General features: G+C 39.7%; 1 protein-coding gene across 1 annotated transcript; it reads right to left on the bottom strand.

Moving 5' to 3' along the window:
- Positions 1–52: 52 nt before the first annotated feature.
- Positions 53–16,268, bottom strand: eif3s6ip (eukaryotic translation initiation factor 3, subunit 6 interacting protein). The gene is made up of 15 exons (XM_061961475.1): positions 16,121–16,268; positions 15,535–15,562; positions 15,228–15,438; positions 15,040–15,119; positions 11,208–11,269; positions 11,030–11,099; positions 10,880–10,953; positions 10,505–10,676; positions 8,023–8,177; positions 7,750–7,920; positions 4,588–4,721; positions 3,866–4,039; positions 606–795; positions 344–424; positions 53–215 (listed from the first exon to the last, which is right to left on the bottom strand). Exons 1-15 carry the CDS (start codon positions 16,142–16,144, stop codon positions 144–146), a joined length of 1,698 nt encoding a protein of 565 aa, XP_061817459.1. The 5' UTR covers positions 16,145–16,268; the 3' UTR covers positions 53–143.
- Positions 16,269–18,618: the final 2,350 nt, after the last annotated feature.

Here is an 18,618-nt window from a genome sequence, read left to right on the forward strand (position 1 = left end):
CCTTGGAACTATTGCCATCTAGTGGTTGAAGAAAATAAACAAAACAAAGCTGTAACCACACCAAATCCAATGTTTATTGTTTCCAAGTCATATAGAAAAGTCATCAGTATCAATTCTGAGAAACCTGAAAGCAAAAGTCAGATTCATCGGCTGGTGGCGCTTCCAGAGGTTGTGGTGGTGTTGCTGGCTGGTATCTTCTTGAGTGTCCGATTCAGCTGAGAAGAGACAAAAGCAAACACTGAGTCACCGTCAGGACAGAACCATGTAAATGAGACCACCGTCACTGACCTCTGAACTTATTGTCAAATGAAACCATTTTATGCCTCTAAAGATCACTACTTACCTCCTCAAATTTGTGAATCTGTCTGATGAAAAAGTCTCCGTAGCGACGAGCCACTTTAGTGTCTGCTATGTGGATCATGTCCTGAGGAGATGTAAGGGGAGCGAACTTAAAAACTGACTCGCTAACTTTCAAGGAGATCAAATATCAAATATAGTGCTTTAAGCGAATCATCTACTAATACTTGAAACATGTTTTGGAGGATGAAGGACGGAAAAGAGAAAACATTTAGTCGAATGAAGTTTGATATTGGCAAAAAGTCTACCTTGTCGATGTAAAAGTCAACCTCCGAAGCTGACTGGAACTCTCCGTCCAGAGCGGAGATACCACTGGTCCACACCAAGTTCTTCATCTTGTGCTTGAAGACCAGCAGCTGAATCCTAAAGTCCTGTTCAGTCATGTCTAAGAATTTTGCCAGCTTGGCCACGGGCATTGTGGTGTACAGCTTCAGGAAACTGGAGTCAAACAAGATGGCGGTGTAAGATCAATCGACTTGAAATGTTTCGTTCATCCGCTATGGTGCTGGGACATAAGGCCCAAAAGTCATGATCTGCTACTTTTTATCTAAATGGTGATATACAACATTTCTGGGCCACATTCACACACAGGGAGCATGCGCACATGCACAAAAGCAGTCCAAGTCATAGTCATGACAGAATAAACCATCTTTCATTGCTAATGTTAAAGGGGAACATTATCACCAGACCTATGTAAGCGTCAATATATACCTCGATGTTGCAGAAAAAAGACCATACATTTTTTTAACCGATTTCCGAACTCTAAATGGGTGAATTTTGGCGAATTAAACGCCTTTCTATTATTCGCTCTCGGAGCGATGACGTCACGTCGGTGTGTTGTCGGAGGGTGTAACAACACGAACAGGGACGGATTCAAGTTGCACCAGTGGCCCAAAGATGCGAAAGTAGCAAGAAATTGGACGAAATTTGTTCAAAATACGAGGCTGTGGGGAAAGCCGACGAAATGGTCAGTCGTTTGTTCCGCACACTTTACCGACGAAAGCTATGCTACGACAGAGATGGCAAGAATGTGTGGATATCCTGCGACACTCAAAGCAGATGCATTTCCAACGATAAAGACCCTAGCTTCCCTGGCCTGCTGACATCAACTCCAATACTGGACAGATCAGCTTTCAGGAAAAGAGAGCGGATGAGGGTATGTCTACAGAATATATTAATTGATGAAAACTTTATTCATTACTCGCGGTTTTACGTAAATTATTATACATAAACTGTGTTTACCAATAATTTAGCTTAAAAACATTTATTTTTTTCAATCATTCGAGTAGTCTTGTGTAATGCAGTATTTTGTGTCTATTTAGGTATGGTTAACATGAGTGCTGAAATCGTGGACAAATATATGTTCTTAGCGTGCCTGAAGTGGGCTGTCTGCACTCTCAAAGTGCATGTTGTTGCCAAATGTATTTCATATGCTGTAAACCTAGTTCATAGTTGTCAGTTTCCTTTAATGCCAAACAAACACATACCAATCGTTGGGTTAGAAGTCGATCGCCGAATTCGTCCACGCTTTCTCCCGTGTCGCTGGCTGTTGTGTCGTTTTCGTCGGTTTCGCTTGCATACGGTTCAAACCGATATGGCTCAATAGCTTCAGTTTCTTCTTCAATTTCGTTTTCGCTACCTGCCTCCACACTACAACCATCCGTTTCAATACATGCGTAATCTGTTGAATCGCTTAAGCCGCTGAAATCCGAGTCTGAATCCGAGCTAATGTCGCTATACCTTGCTGTTCTTTCCGCCATGTTTGTTTGTATTGGCATCACTGTGTGACGTCACAGGAAAATGGACGGGTGTATATAACGTTGGTTAAAATCAGGCACTTTGAAGCTTTTTTTAGGGATATTGCGTGATGGGTAAAATTTTGAAAAAAACTTCGAAAAATAAAATAAGCCACTGGGAACTGATTTTTAATGGTTTTAACCCTTCTGAAATTGTGATAATGTTCCCCTTTAACTATTACCTAATAACACAAAGTTAATAACACGCACTACGGACCGGAGTAGTAACGTCATTATGTGCTAAAAGCCGTAAGAGGCAAGTTGACACCCTCAAGGCATCAGCATAAAGCAGGGGTCCCCAAACTTTTTACCTCAGGGTCCACATTAGGTTAAAAGGACTCCTGGCGTAAATGTTGCCAACAGCCCCATTTTAAAAAGAGTTATATGATGAATATTTAAAACACTTCCCTGTGGTCCACATAACCTGTGATGGTGGTTCTTTGGTCACAATTTTGTATAGATGTGTTAAAGACTATCGTTAAGATGCTTTCTAACCGTCTCTTCAGAATGCGTTGTTTTGTGGGCAGTCTTATTTCGACAGCGTCTTCTCCCCGTCATCCACGTTGTACTTTTTATTTTGCGCTCCCATATCGAGTCTATTTGCAGTTATAAATTCGAACTATACGCTAGTTGCTATTAAAAATGGCAACACCGGAGGATGCATGTGCATGTACAAGCCAGTCTGCCCAACAATAAGAAGATAGCGAAAAAGAAGGAGCTTATTGACCACAGCGTCGTACAACAATGGGGGACTCGCGCAAAGCACTTTAGATACATTTCTACCATATATGGGGATATCTGCTGACGTCACAGATGATAAAAACGTCACAAATGGGGACAATTCCAAACAGCGTGTTTGTAAGAAGTATGAAGGAAGGCAAGGTTGTTCTATAAATATCTCCGCCATGCTTCCATTTCAAATTTTCGGGACTTACGCAGACCCCAAACACACAAAAACCGGTACTAATAAGTAAGAAAAGTTGGTTTTGCATAATAATTCTTCTTTAAGTCAAAACAAAATGTAATACGGTGGAAACTGTTTATGTTGATGCCTCTAGGAGTGGTTGACTGATGTCGACATAAGTGGTTGAAAACATAATCGAAACCGAACTAACCATTGCTAAGCATTTACTTGAGACTTTGGCCAGACACATATTAAGAATACCGATAAGTGTAGTTAAAGACTTTTGAACTTATGGCAGTTTGTTGATGCTAACAATCCCACAAAAAAAAAATTAAATTGGTGCATTTTGTGATTTGTTGTTGTAGATTCCAGGTTATAACGGCCATGCTTTTATTTTTGAACAGGAAGTAAAAGTGTGCAACAAAGAGTGTTTACTGCTGTAACGTGCAGTTAATAAAACAGGCAGATTATGAAGCTGAAATCTTGGATATCTATGGTAGTTTAAGTCATAAAACATAAAAACAAGTAAATGAACGTCACTTTTCTCGTTACATACAAAATTGTTTTTAAAGCCTCAGCTGGCAGCAAGCAGGAAACTTTTTGCGTTTAGAGACATGTAGGTTGGGCAAACTAAAACAACTGCACAGCTTTCCGGAAGAACTGAACAGACCATTTTAAATGCAATAACTACATATTACAGTATAAAGTGGTATTGTCTCACCTTATATCTGGTGTATATTGTGTATACAGTTATATGGTAAAATGTCAATATACCGTTCAGTCCACAAAGAAAGTGATGAGATTTCACCTGCGAATGGTGGAGAGTTGAGCCTGCTGCTGGACCTCTTCTTTAAAGACCTCAAGCTGCTGCTGGAAAGGTTCCTTGTGGCTCTCGGCGTCGACGTTGTCGTAGTCGGGCACCACTGGAGACAAAAACTTGGGGCGGGCGAAGCTGAACAACTCCTCAAACACCTGCAGGTCTCTTAGGTGGGAAGAGAGTCACTATGTTATTTTCACTGAGCAAAGAGCATTGAATATACATATACATACAGATTGGACGCTTGGGTAAATGAGCAATTATACAAACTCTTCCCATCATACTGGGACAGGAAAGTGTACATTGAACATTAATAGGAACGATCACATTTGTCTAATACAGATTTTGTGCAGACGGTACAAATTGCCTAGGGCGAGTGCACCTTAAATATTCAAAACAGGAAATGTTTTCATTTGCATTACTCTCTTGCTCTTGAGTCATACCAAAGACTATACAAATGGGACCTATTACCTCCCTGCTTGGCACTCAGCATCAAGGGTTGGAATTGGGGGTTAAATCACCAAAAATTATTCCCGGGCGCGGCCACCGCTGCTGCCCACTGCTCCCCTCACCTCCCAGGGGGTGAACAAGGGGATGAGTCAAATGCAGAGGACAAATTTCACCACACCTAGTGTGTGTGTGACAATCATTGGCACTTTAACTTTAACTTTTCTATGACACACAATAAAAAAGGAAATGTCTAATAGTCTCACCCTTTCTGCATGCGCAGCATCTTGTCTCCATACTTGTCCCTCAGCTGCGTGTGGATGCTCTCATCAATGCGCATCGGGTACATGGTGAGTGCAATGGCCAGCAGACCGTGCATCTGCTCGTTCTGTTTGTTGATCTATTACACATGAACATAAAAGTGGCATCTATCATTTTCTTTGTTCCTACTGAAAGTGGGTTTTAGAGGGCAGATATATCAAGTACGGTAAATGTGTTTTTCTGTTTTTTAAAGTGTATTAAATTCTTGTTTTGATGCTCCACCACTTAGTTATGCTAACATTATTTTAATGTTTAACACTTACATTCTTTTAAAGGACTTGAAATGTGTTTGATGTCTAACAAAGGTGTAAATGAAAGCCCGCAAGCAGCCAGAGAAACATACATCATCTGCTTAGAACTTTATAGCATGACAAACTGTACTTTACATTTTAATAATGTATTTACTAATGTAAAATGACCATAGGTAAAGATATTTTTTTTTTAATTCAACGTTTGGCTACTCCCTAAATCGTAATTATTAACCTTGGCAAAAACGCAGGTATGTGAGAAAAAAAGATAATTTCTATCAGCACGCAAGCCTGGAAATTACATTTTGAAAATCAAGACTACATTTCCTACAATTGGGTGAATTTCTACACTATATTTTACCTTCAGATATTCTCATCTACGAACCTCTTTTGGCAGTTTTTTTGACACTTACATGTCAACATGTACCACAACATTTTTATGTTTTTTAGTAGATAATTTACTAACATTATTATAATTGAAAATGTGATAAAGAATTTTATAACATGTATGCATAGAACTCAGAAAACATTTTCCATTTGGCAACTCTATCCTAAAGTCACGCCCTCCTGGTAACAGACTTGCGGTGTTGTGACCTATCTTACTGTTTGTCAAAAATATACCTTCCCATTAGCTACTAATAAATGCTCTAGAACTACAACTGGTTCGGACTGACAGTGTTCAGGTTGTAATCACCCAAATATGATAAGCAGCAAAGTAGAAAGCAGTCAACACTAAGGCTTGGAGAGAAAATGCAGATGACAACAAGTAAGTTATCTATATGATGCTAACTAGCGAGCTTGTTTTGGTGCCCTTAATTGTCTCCCTGTCTTGCAATTCAGTGCGGCATTTAGGCAAGAGGAACAGCGAATACCTGAGGCGAGCATTCAAAATGTTTTGATATTGTAGTGGGTTTACATACGGTAATTCACCCACGGAACTTTAGTTATTGTACCGGTCCGACGGGTTTTCACGGGACACATTTCCTGTGTTGTTGCGCTGAGAAGCCACGGATGTATGGATACTAGGGGTGTAACGATACACAAAAATTTCGGTTCGGTACGTACCTCGGTTTAGAGGTCACGGTTTGGTTAATTTTCGGTACAGTAAGAAAACAACAAAATATAATTTTTTTTGTTATTTATTTACCAAATTTGTAAACAATGGCATAACATACATATACACACAGGTCAACATATATAAAATAAAAACTAAATAAGAAAAGGCTCAGAATGGTTTCTTAACAAAACCTTTCTACATATAAAGTGCTTTTTTTGATTGATTGATTGAGACTTTTATTAGTAGATTGCACAGTACATATTCCGTACAATTGACTACTAAATGGTAACACCCGAATAAGTTTTTCAACTTGTTTAGTCGAGGTCCACGTTAATCAACATTAAACTGCCTCAAGTTGTTGCTCAGATTAAATAAAATGACAAAATTTTCTTCTACATATAAAAATTGCAACATTAAACAGTTCCAAGTCAACTCAGCCTCAGATTAACTTCCCCCCCCCCCCCCCCCCAGCCTGGCTAACTTGGCAGTAAGAGGATTTATGGGCTTATTGTTCTTCCACCATTAAAGTGGGTCAAAATCTAGTTTCTAATGCAACATGGTCTTAAATCTGCTGCTATAAAAACATTTATTATTGCTTTAGCCCTGCCTGACTCGCCGAGGAGAGGCTGCTTGAATGCGGTGGTGACGCTTCAAATGGGTTAGCATGTTGGACGTGTTGTCAGAAGCAGCTGCTGAACAATGTCGGCAAACCTCCGTCCTCCATTGTTATATCGCACAGCCAAAGTGTTCCCAAACGGGAGATCTTAACGAGGCAGGAGGGTCTTCCAGCTCTGGCTTTTACATGTTGTAGTAGCGCGGTCGCTGCTAGCATGCCGTGTGTTGTGCCTCGGTGTGCCTTGTTTACACAACGTGCGGTACGCTACTTAATATGTCCGTGTGGAAACTCGTTCGGTACACCTCCGAACAGAACCGAAACCCCCGTACCGAAACGGTTCAGTACAAATACATGTACCGTTACACCCCTAATGGATACTGTTTGATTGCTGATAAGAAAAAGTCTGAATGTAATTAAAACAATTAGCTTCATCTTTTGACACTCCTCCTTCCAATCCCATCCTTACACGCTGCAATATTTCCTTAAAGTGATATTTTGGCGCGAAAATTAATGTTTAAAAAATTACATTTCACTTGGCTGAACACCATAGCGTGAAGTGAAGATCCTTTTGAGCCCGATTGTGCCTCAATGCACCAATTCAGGGTCTAAAAAAGGCATGCTTAGAGGATTTTTGTGTAGAAGGACTTGAGAGCTTTGACTTGTGCCGCTTACATTTTCTTCAAAAATTCCCCTAGCCACGACTCAATCTTCTGGAAAGTCTTTCAAGATGATTGGAAGCTGCCTTTGCTGCAAAAGGGGCACTAACTATATTTTCTTCAATTTTGAGATGTAGGTGTTGCGTTCATTAGGTCAAATATCTCTGTATAAATGAAGTATGTTGCAAAATATGTATAAGACAGGAATGTGTTCTGATCATCGTATCAGTTATGTGTTTAAATGCCTCTATTTATATTTTAATTAGAATATTTTGAGTAATTGAGATCGAAATGAAATATGGCTGACATACGGCCTTGATTTAAAAAAAAACTACAGATGAAAACTAGCCTTCTGGCTAATTCTGGCTTTTTTAACCATGTGGAGACATGTGTTTAATGCATTGTCCGCTTCGAAATAAACTAATCTTACAATCTTATGGTTTAAAGAATGGTATTTTATGTCTGTTAAAAACACATTCAGCACTTGTCCTACTAGGCCAGCATTTATGTAAAACCTGTTTGGGACCCACCATCTCATATTTATACGTTGACCTCTGGAACATATTTCTTGTCCTCTGGATGTAGAGTAGGATGTTGGCGAACACTCGAATGGCATCCTGGTAGCGCCTCATCATCAGATAGGCGAAGCCCACATAGTAATAGGTGGTGATCTGACACTCAGGAACACGAGAGTACATACTCTGCAAAAAAAAAGAAGAAAAAAGACAGAACCATTTGAGAGACTGCAAAAAAAAAGAAGAAAAAAAAAGACAGGTTTACTATAACAAAGTTACTGGTTGTACCTTCTTGTTGAGCTCAATGTTCTCCAACACTTTGATGGCTTGGTAGTAGTCCCCAAGCAGAGAGTGCAGCCTCAGTAGCCCCACAAGGCTGAAGTAACCCAACATCTTATAGAGCAAGTGGCGTCCATATTCCCCCGCCACACTTTCGGGGTCCCCTGCAATACATCAACATGTCAGTTTGACCCGACATCATTGAGCAAGATGCTTAAAGGCCTACTGAAACCCACTACTACCGACCACGCAGTCTGATAGTTTATATATCAATGATGAAATCTTAACATTGCAACACTAAAGTGCAATTTTAAATTTTGTGCGAAATATCCTGCTGAAAACGTCTCGGTATGATGACGCCGGCACGTGACGTCACGGATTGTAGAGGACATTTTGGGACAGCATGGTGGCCAGCTATTAAGTCGTCTGTTTTCATCGCAAAATTCCACAGTATTCTGGACATGTGTTGGTGAATCTTTTGCAATTTGTTCAATGAACAATGGAGACAGCAAAGAAGAAAGCTGTAGGTGGGAAGCGCTGTATTGCGGGCGGCTGCAGCAACACAAACACAACCGGTGTTCCATTGTTTACATTCCTGAAAGAAGACAGTCAAGCTTTACTATTGGCCTGTGGAGAACTGGGACAACAGAGACTCTTACCAGGACATACTTGCCAACCTTGAGACCTCCGATTTCGGGAGGTCGGGTGGGGTGTGGTTGGGGGGCGTGGTTAAGAGGGGAAGAGTATATTTACAGCTAGAAATCACCAAGTCAAGTATTTCATATATATATATATATATATATATATATGAAATACTTGACTTTCAGTGAATTCTAGCTCTCTCTCTCTCTCTCTCTCTCTCTCTATTATATATATATATATATATATATATATATATACATATAAGAAATACTTGACTTTCAGTGAATTCTAGCTCTCTCTCTCTCTATATATATTATATATATATATATATATATATATATATATATATATATATATATATATATAAATAAGAGAAATACTTGAATTTCAGTGTTCATTTATTTACACATATACACACACATAACACTCATCTACTCATTGTTGAGTTAAGGGTTGAATTGTCCATCCTTGTTCTATTCTCTGTCACTATTTTTCTAACCATGCTGAACATCCTCTCTGATGATGCATTCTGTTTCGTCTCCATGTTGTGTGCGCAGTTGTGCACTGCACTCTCTAAAAGCCGTAGATGTTAATGTCACATATGCATGTACAATAGATGGCAGTATTGTCCTGTTTAAGAGTGTCACAACATTGCTGTTTACGGCAGACGAACTGCTTTACGGTAGACGAAAACATGACTGCTGTAGTTGTGTGTTGTTGCCGCGCTGCGAGGACGTTAATGAAACTGCCTAACAATAAACCCACATAAGAAACCAAGAACTCGCCTTCGATCATTCTACAGTTATAACGTGATTGGGCAGGCACGCTCTTTATATTGTGGGAAAGCGGACGTGAAAACAGGCTGTCGACACGTCACTCGGGTCCGCCTGAATTTCAGGAGATTTTCGGGAGAAAATTTGTCCCGGGAGGTTTTCGGGAGAGGCGCTGAATTTCGGGAGTCTCCCGGAAAGTCCGGGAGGGTTGGCAAGTATGCCAGGAGGACTTTGAGTTGGATACGCTGACGCGGTACCGTGAGTAGGCATGCAGCTGCGGCTTCCAAACATTTGATCGCTTGCCCGTACGTGCGTGCCGCTATGTGCATGTCACGTACGTAACTTTGGGGACTTTAGGGAAATATATGTGCTGTATGAACTTTGGGGAGGTGAACGGTACTTTGGGCTGTGGGATTGAGTGTGTTGTGCAGGTGTTTTGAGTTGTATTGGCGGGTTATATGGACGGGAGGGGGGGAGGTGTTTGTTATGCGGGATTAATTTGTGGCATATTACATATAAGCCTGGTTGTGTTGTGGCTAATAGAGTATATATATGTCTTGTGTTTATTTACTGTTTTAGTCATTCCCAGCTGACTATCAGGTCCCACCCGCCTCTCACAGCATCTTCCCTATCTGAATCGCTCCCACTGCCCTCTAGTCCTTCACTCTCACTTTCCTCATCCACAAATCTTTCATCCTCGCTCAAATTAATGGGGAAATCGTCGCTTTCTCGGTCCGAATCGCTCTCGCTGCTGGTGGCCATGATTGTAAACAATGTACAGATGTGAGGAGCTCCACAACCTGTGACGTCACGCGCATATCGTCTGCTACTCCCGGTAGAGGCAAGGCTTTTTTATCAGCGACCAAAAGTTGCAAACTTTATCGTCGATGTTCTCTACTAAATCCTTTCAGCAAAAATATGGCAATAGTATGACACATAGAATGGACCTGCTATCCCCGTTTAAATAAGAAAATCGCATTTCAGTAGGCCTTTAACCCCCAATCACTCAATATTTTAGCATTAGTGTATAAACACAGAGTTTACATCACAACCAACTGTACATTAAATGGTCATACCTCCGCTAGTGTAGACTTCCAGCTGGCGGTTAATGTTACTTTTATCCACCAGGGAGTGGAGAACATTGAGAACGCTGTGAACATTCCAGATCTTTGGGTTGTTTCTCAGGAACTCGATCTCGTCTTCCGACTTCATGGCCGTCTTAGAACGGTACTGACTGAACGACTGGAACTGAAGGGGAGGAGAGGTGCAAATTATATGGTGTAATCCCCCAAAACAGTTCATGAATTAACAGAGTAATGTCTTGACACAGCTTAACCCATACATACAAAAAATACCTGTGTGAAATTATTAACAGGACTTAACAGGAAATCATGTTATTAAATGGAAAAATTCTGCTACTTATTAATCTATTTGTAAATCTTAGATCATACTTGATAGATGAATTCATCAATAATGTCCCAAAGCCACTGGTTAGGTAGTTCTAAGGGGGCGGGGCCATCAGCATCTGTTCACAACAAAAAACATATGAATGTCCATCTTGTAAAACTTAAAGAAGGCAAATAAATATACATAAAACTTACTCAGAATATAGTTAAAGAGGTTGCAGTAATTGTAATACGACTCAAACCTCTGGTCTAAAGTGGGTCCACCCTGCATAGTGTTAGAAAAAACACACTGGTCAAAAACTAAGACAAACTCTCAAAAGCTTTTCACTATTCTAGATCCAGTGAAAGACATTAGAACATAGTGGTTACTTACACTGACTTTCGCGTAGATGTGCCTGTAGTAAAGTTCCTTATAGAGAATGAGGAAGACAGCATCTGTAGAAAGCAAATTGTGATAAGCTGATGATATTGGAGTCGTACTACACCGGAGGCAGCATGGAAATATGCCACTTGACTAGAAAACATGACTAGCATTTGGTTTGTTAGGGAACAGATATGCTTTTCAGATAAGGTCTTTTTTCAACATACAATTTAATGAAAAACATGATTCTAAATGATACAGCACTATATTAGAGATATATCTATGTAGACAAATCAGATAATATACTTTGTTCATATTTCATTGTATAGTCATCATCAGGCAACTCCATCTCACTCACCACATTTCCATGCACTAAACTACCGTATTTTCCGCACTATTAGCCGCACCTAAAAACCACAAATTTACTCAAAAGCTGACAGTGCGGCTTTTAACCCGGTGCGCTTTATATATGGATTAATATTAAGATTCATTTTCATAAAGTTTCGGTCTCGCAACTACGGTAAACAGCCGCCATCTTTTTTCCCCGTAGAAGAGGAAGTGCTTCTTCTTCTACGCAAGCAACCGCCAAGGTAAGCACCCGCCCCCATAGAACAGGAAGCGCTTCTTCTTCTACTGTAAGCAACCACCCGCCCGCGTAGAAGAAGAAAAAGCGCGCGGATATTACCGTACGTTTCATTTCCTTTGTGTGTTTACATCTGTAAAGACCACAAAATGGCTCCTACTAAGCGACAGGGATCCGGTTCATGAAAAGACGCAATCTCTCCATCCGCACACGGATTACTATTTCACAGCAACTGCCTAAAGACTTTCAAGAAAAGCTGGCTACTTTCCGTGCATATTGTAAAAACAAGATAGCTGAAAAAAAGATCCGGCCAGAGAACATTATCAACCTGGACGAGGTTCCACTGACTTTTGATATTCCTGTGAACTGCACTGTGGATACAACGGGAGCACGTACGGTGAATATTCGCACCACAGGGAATGAGAAGTCATCCTTCACTGTGGTTCTAGCTTGCCATGCTAATGGCCAGAAACTTCCACCCATGGTGATATTCAAAAGGAAGACCTTGCCAAAAGAGACCTTTCCAACCGGCGTCATCATAAAAGCTAACTCAAAGGGATGGATGAAGAAAAGATGAGCGAGTGGTTAAGGTAAGTTTAAGTTTACGCGAAGAGGCCGGGTGGCTTTTTTCACGCAGCTCCGTCCATGTTGATATACGATTCCATGCGCGCCCACATCACGCTGGTTTTAATATATTATTAAAGTTTGACTGACCTATTTGACTGTTTTTTTTACATTCCTTTAGCGCAGTTAGATGCGGCTTACAACACGGGGCGGCTTATAGGTGGACAAAGTTTTGAAATATGCCGTTCATTGAAGGCGCGGCTTATAACCCAGGGCGCCTTATGGTGCGGAAAATACGGTAGTCTGATTTCTCAAATAGTCCGGTTTTTGTAACTATTGGTCATACGCCAAGTACCTCGTAGCGCAGATTAATGTATTGGTTTTCCGGTTAACTGTGACGTCACACCAAAACAGCTTAGCTCTGTTGTACCTGAAGCCCGCTGTAATATTGGCACATGTTAGATAGCAATAATCAATCAAGCAATTGTCATAGATTACGCCATCAATATGACGCTACAAGCAAGAAGGTCTCGGAGCAAATGCAGGTTTGAAGCAAAGAAAAACTAGCGGGAAAGAATTGTTTCAAAAGGAATTTTCTGCCGGAGAATCATGAAAACAAAACTTTTGAATGTCTGGAGTTCATTCAAAGGCTCTTTTGATTGATGAAAGGAGTTTTAAATTTGAAGGAAAAAACTGTTTGTGCCCCGATACCGCTCCAGAGGCTTAGTGGGCTGCTATTGCTGTGGACAAGCTCTCCAGTTGTGTGGAATACACAGCTGTTACTAATCAGTTTGGAGTGCATAAATGCATTGTGAAAAGGTTTATGTACGCTTTATTTTTTGCCTTTAATATACCTGCTTCTATTCCATCTCATTCGGTTTTGCTCGGGAGTCTGAAGGAAGCCGCATTCTCCATTGCCTTAGTTACCTTCTTAAATACATTTTTGTCTGTTTTTTCCCCCATCGATGCACTTCAAAATTTTCAGTTCTTTTAAAATGTGAGGCATATAGAGTATTCTCTTAATTCCAGTTGTTGCCCATTTTTATTGAATGGTATCTGCTTCCGAGTAGGAGGAAAGAGAGTGATGCCCTCAGCACAGAGCGATGAGAGAGAGGTGTATGGTCAGAGAGTGTTTGGGCCTGTGTGTGTGTGTGTATGTGTGTGTTTTGTCTCGTCTTGTCTCATAGTAACAGTGGTACTATTGTATTGTTAGTGTACAGGAGCTTTTCTTGATTTAGTTTGTATAGTATTGTTCTTGTATTATATTGTTCATGTTAAATGTGGAATGAGTGAGAGGGGTTGGGATATTATAAGCATTTGCTTCATCCGACCCCTTTCCAAGCCTTGCATAAATGTCTCTGCCAAAATGTAAAAAAAAAAAAAAAAAAAATGTGTGTTGTTGTACTGTGCAGGTTTGAAATAAATAATTCAATTCAATATCACGCACGTTGAGACTGGCGCATGCACTATACGGAGGGTCCCCTCCCGCTGCACACAACCCCTTGAGAGATCTGGTTTTCAATCTCATAATCCAGGTGAGTTACCAGTAGTCTGGTTTCTCAAAAACCAAACACGATTGGATTAAGGTGTTTCCATGGGTTGTAAGATGCTTATTTAGAGCCAAACTATTTGAGAAATCTGACTAATTTAGTGTATGGAGACATACTGAGTGATTTTTCACTTGCACCGAGATTGCATGGAAGACGTAGCAGGGACCTTCCAACACACTTTCACCACTTAGAAGCAAACAAAATTCAATTTCTGAAAATGTTGCATGAGTCCCAGGGGAACAATGTAACTACGTTTCCATGCACTACATTAGTCTGATTTCTCAACTAGTTAGTTTTTTGTATTTTCACACCTACGTGTGAAGTCCAAATGTCCATGCACACTCTCTAATGCGACTATTGGTCATACGCTATGTCCCTCCCATACACTGGGGGGCGCTCATTCCCTTTTAGCGCAGTTAAATTAATTCATTTTCTGGTTGACCTCACGGTTGATGTCACACTAGCCATCTGCGGATCCTTACAACTTGTTTTAAGTGATGTCGGCTATAATATTGCCACAGATAGTTCTGTAATGGCTATGTTGATGTTAAATAGCAGACAGTATCAAGAAATTATCTTGGATTGCGCGACAAACAATGTATTGAGGCGGATGCAGACCCGATGCAAAGACAGACTGCTTACGGGTTGTATGTCACACGTTAAGACTGACGCATGCGCGATATGAAGAGTCCTCTCTGAACATCACTTTTCGTATCACATTCGTACATATCGTATTTGCTGATGCTGTTCTGTTGTGGTTGTTATTGTTGCCGTCTCTCTGTCTTATCCCTGAAATTTTCCCCATCTTCATTTTTTCTCTTTCTATCCCCTCCTGCTCCGATCCGGTTGCGCCAAATAATAATAATAATAATAATATAAATCAATTTATAAAGTTAAATACAAAAAAGGCCACAAGAGAAGTATCCCACACTTCTCTTTTGTAAAGTAAATCTGTACAGCCGATATGGGCATCTACATCAACAATATGATTTGCCTAAGTAGCTGGACCAAAAAAACAAAAAACAAAAGAGCCTAACTATTTGAGAAATCAAACTTATTTAGTGCATGGACAGGTGCTGAATGTAAAGTTACTTGGTGATTAATTGTTTCAACATTTTTTCACAGAAATTTAAACCAGCTCACTCACCATTGCCAACCAGTGATGAAATTGAATTGGTGTCTGGCCACGGAGATGTCTTGAAGAAACGTTCGGTCAACTTGTTCCAACTAAAAACAAGAACAACATGTTAGCCATGAAGTAAATATTCACTTCAATGACAAATTTGCAGCAAAACAAACAGGAGGAGTCGGCCAAGAAGAAATGTTGAAAATGACCTGTTTTCATAGACATCTTGGATCTCATAGATCTTCTGTTCAATACTCTCACTGGACACACGGTTGGACTGCAGCTCATAGACCTTCTGGTCGATCAAGTCGGAGACGGTTTTGTGGAAGTACTGAAGAAAATTCTTGATCACCTCTGGGATAACATGGTAGGTCTGCTGCTCATAGTGCCTTTCATAAGCTAGGTCTGCTTTGGGGTCACCTGTAAGGAGATAATGAACAAATTATAATGTGGACTTTAACTAAGTTCAGAATAAACTTTGGATACGGGACATCTTTGTTGTTCGTGTTCACTAACCTGTGTGGAGGTCACCGGAGGGACCGTGCTGTAAAACAAGAGACATGATCAGTAGCTGCGGTCATTGATTATATTTAGTGACGAATTGATTGATTGATTGAAACTTTTATGAGTAGATTGCAAAGGAAGGGAATGCATTATATGAAACAGTACAGTTTACACAATTCCGTACATATTCTGTACAATTCACCACTAAATGGTAACACCCGAATAAGTTTTTCAACTTGTTTAAGTCGGGCTCCACGTTAATCAATTCATGGTACGACCCCCCACGATCCTGAAAGGGACAAGCGGTAGGAAATGGATGGATGGATGGATGGTACGAACACACAGTTACGAACAAAACACTACACATAACGGCAAATGGAGAAATACAAATGACAATGAATTGTGTTAAACTTGCACAGGTAATGTATAAGACCCAAGGTGTCCTGTTATTTTGGGTCCATTTCTTATATGAGTAAATGAGTGTGTAACATAGCCGGGCTAGCTAACCGGCTCTTGCTAGTAGCTAGCCGATCACATGTGTTCCTAAATATGACAACGACAACATATTTAAAAATAAAATAATAATATGTATACTAACGTCTCCTTCGTTGTGGTACGACATGATGGTCGAAGTTATTCCAAAGCAGTTGAGATTTTGGAGGTAAAATTCGAAAAAGCGTTCGACTAGCTGTTCCAGCTAAACCACGCAACTATCACTGGTTGGTGACAGGAAGCGGAAAGGAAATAATGACGTGCAAATAAAATAACGCGAGATGAAACGCAGTTCACGCAACCAAACCAGGGCACATAAAGTAAAACATATGTGATATAGACACATGTGACAATTATAATAATGATAATAATATCAATCCATCCATCAGTCCACCTGTCCCTTTCGTAATAATGATACTATGAGATTGGATATTTATGATGCACCATTTATCTCACGAAACACCCACACGTTTATTTGGCGGATTCATTTAAACACTCTGCGTTATCTCATAAAAATAAATCTTACTTTTTCACCAAATATGAATTGTTTCATTTTTGTATTGTGAGATTCCTAAACATTTAAATCTAAAAATGCATTTGTTATGCGTTAGTCACGTTCACAAAAAGTCCCTTTTTGTGCCACTTGGTGGCGCAATCGTAATTATGTGCAATGTTCACTAACAGCGGGTATACTGCCAAATCTGGTATCGATCCAAAAACAAGTACTATACATATAGGGCTATAGTATCACTAATACTGATACTTTTCACTTGTTTTTTTAATATTTTTTTTAGATCAATGATTTTTGCCTTTATTTGTCGATCATGATTGTATTGATTGATTGATTAAATGAGACTTTTATTAGTAGATTGCACAGTGAAGTACACATTCCGTACAATTGACCACTAAATGGTAACACCCGAATAAGTTTTTCAACTTGTTTAAGTCGGGGTCCACTTAAATTGATCCATGATACAGATATATACTATCAGATATATAATATCATCATAATACAGTCATCACACAAGATAATCATCATCAGAGTATATACATTGAATTATTTACATTATTTACAATCCGGGGTGTGGGATGTGTGTGTGGGGTGGGTGGGGGAGTAGGCTTGGTTGTTATCATCACTTCAGTCTTCAACAATTGTATCATCAGAGAAATGTACATTGAAACAGTGTAGGTCTGACTTGGTAGGATATGTACAGCAAGTAGTGGACATAGAGAGAGAGAGAGAGAGAGAGAGAGAGAGATCAGAAAGCATAAGAAAAAGTATCTACATTTGATTATTTACATTTGATTATTTACAATCCGGGGAGGTTGTTAGTTTAGGGTTGAAGTTGCCTGGAGGTGTCGTCAGAATAAAACACAGGACACGGATTTACGTGAAATGTATTTTTATAAAACATCAACAAAATAATGCAAGTATCTTTCAATTGCATACAATTGTTTAAGGAAAATAAAATGAATAGTTTGAAATACAATAGATTAAAGCAAAACTATTATGTTGCGCAACCACAACATTTCCCCCATTGTGGGATAAATAAAGTCTATCCCATCCTGTTCTATAGCTTTATACCTTAAACCAGTGGTCCCCAACCACCGGTCCGGGGACCGGTACCGATCTGTGACACATTTGCTACCGGACCGTACAGAAACATTAAATCATTTATGAACGACTGCATTTTCTCCAACTTAACTTTCGCCTGTCCCACTAGACACACCAATAATCTTGTTTATGTCTATAAACAAGCTGTAGGTGTGTCTAGTGGGACTTTCTATGAGAAGTTTTATTGTACATCTGACATTAAAAAACTCCTCATAGTAAGTTGCCATTTGTTGTAATTGTTATAACTTTGTGACATGATACAACACACATGATTGAATATCCACCCACCCATCCATTTTCTACCGCTTATCACTTTCGGGGTCACGGGGGTCGCTGGAGCTTATCTCAGCTGCATTCGGGCGGTAGGCGGGGTACACCCTGGACAAGAACATATAAAATATAAATGTGACAGATTGTAGCCAAAGGCTGATTTCCATCTGCATCTCATTGCAAAGAAATAAGCCCAGGACTCCCACTAATTCATCGTTATCGTGAGTTGTATTTTTCATGCACTTATTTTTGCTGTATTTATGTGGCACCATTGGAAAGCCGGTCCCTGAAAATAATGCCTACATTAAACCGGTCCGTGGTGCAAAAAAGGTTGGGGACCCCTGCCTTAAACCATGTGTTCAGTAACTTATTTTAGTTTAAACAACAAACAAATATATGACAATATCAACAATGTAACAAAACTAAAACAACACATTTGTGAAACTAAACATAGAAATACACTTATTAACATGTATTTAAGAAGATTTGATATCAATAACAAATACATCATAATAAATAAATAATAACTGTGATAAATATACACAACCAAGCGAGAATAATACAATTGAGGATTGTAAATTATGGACAGTAGAGTAACCAAATGCTTTACATTTTTGACACAATGGCCACAGTGATAGTACTTGCGTGCTAGATATGTGTGATATTAAATATATATTGTGTTGCTGAAGAGTTAAAGGAAAGGTCTTTGCTGCAGAGCC

The sequence above is a fragment of the Nerophis lumbriciformis genome, linkage group LG02, assembly GCF_033978685.3.
Source record: "Nerophis lumbriciformis linkage group LG02, RoL_Nlum_v2.1, whole genome shotgun sequence".
In the NCBI taxonomy this organism is placed as follows: Eukaryota; Metazoa; Chordata; class Actinopteri; order Syngnathiformes; family Syngnathidae; genus Nerophis; species Nerophis lumbriciformis.

Excerpts from the sequence above, each read along its gene's own strand:
- eif3s6ip (XM_061961475.1), bottom strand. The coding sequence starts at position 16,144 with ATGTCGTACCACAACGAAGGAGAC. Across the intron at positions 7,921-8,022 it reads ACATTGAGCTCAACAAGAAG|AGTATGTACTCTCGTGTTCC; the intron begins GTACAACCAGTA and ends TTTTTTTTGCAG. Across the intron at positions 216-343 it reads AGATTCACAAATTTGAGGAG|CTGAATCGGACACTCAAGAA; the intron begins GTAAGTAGTGAT and ends GTCTCTTCTCAG.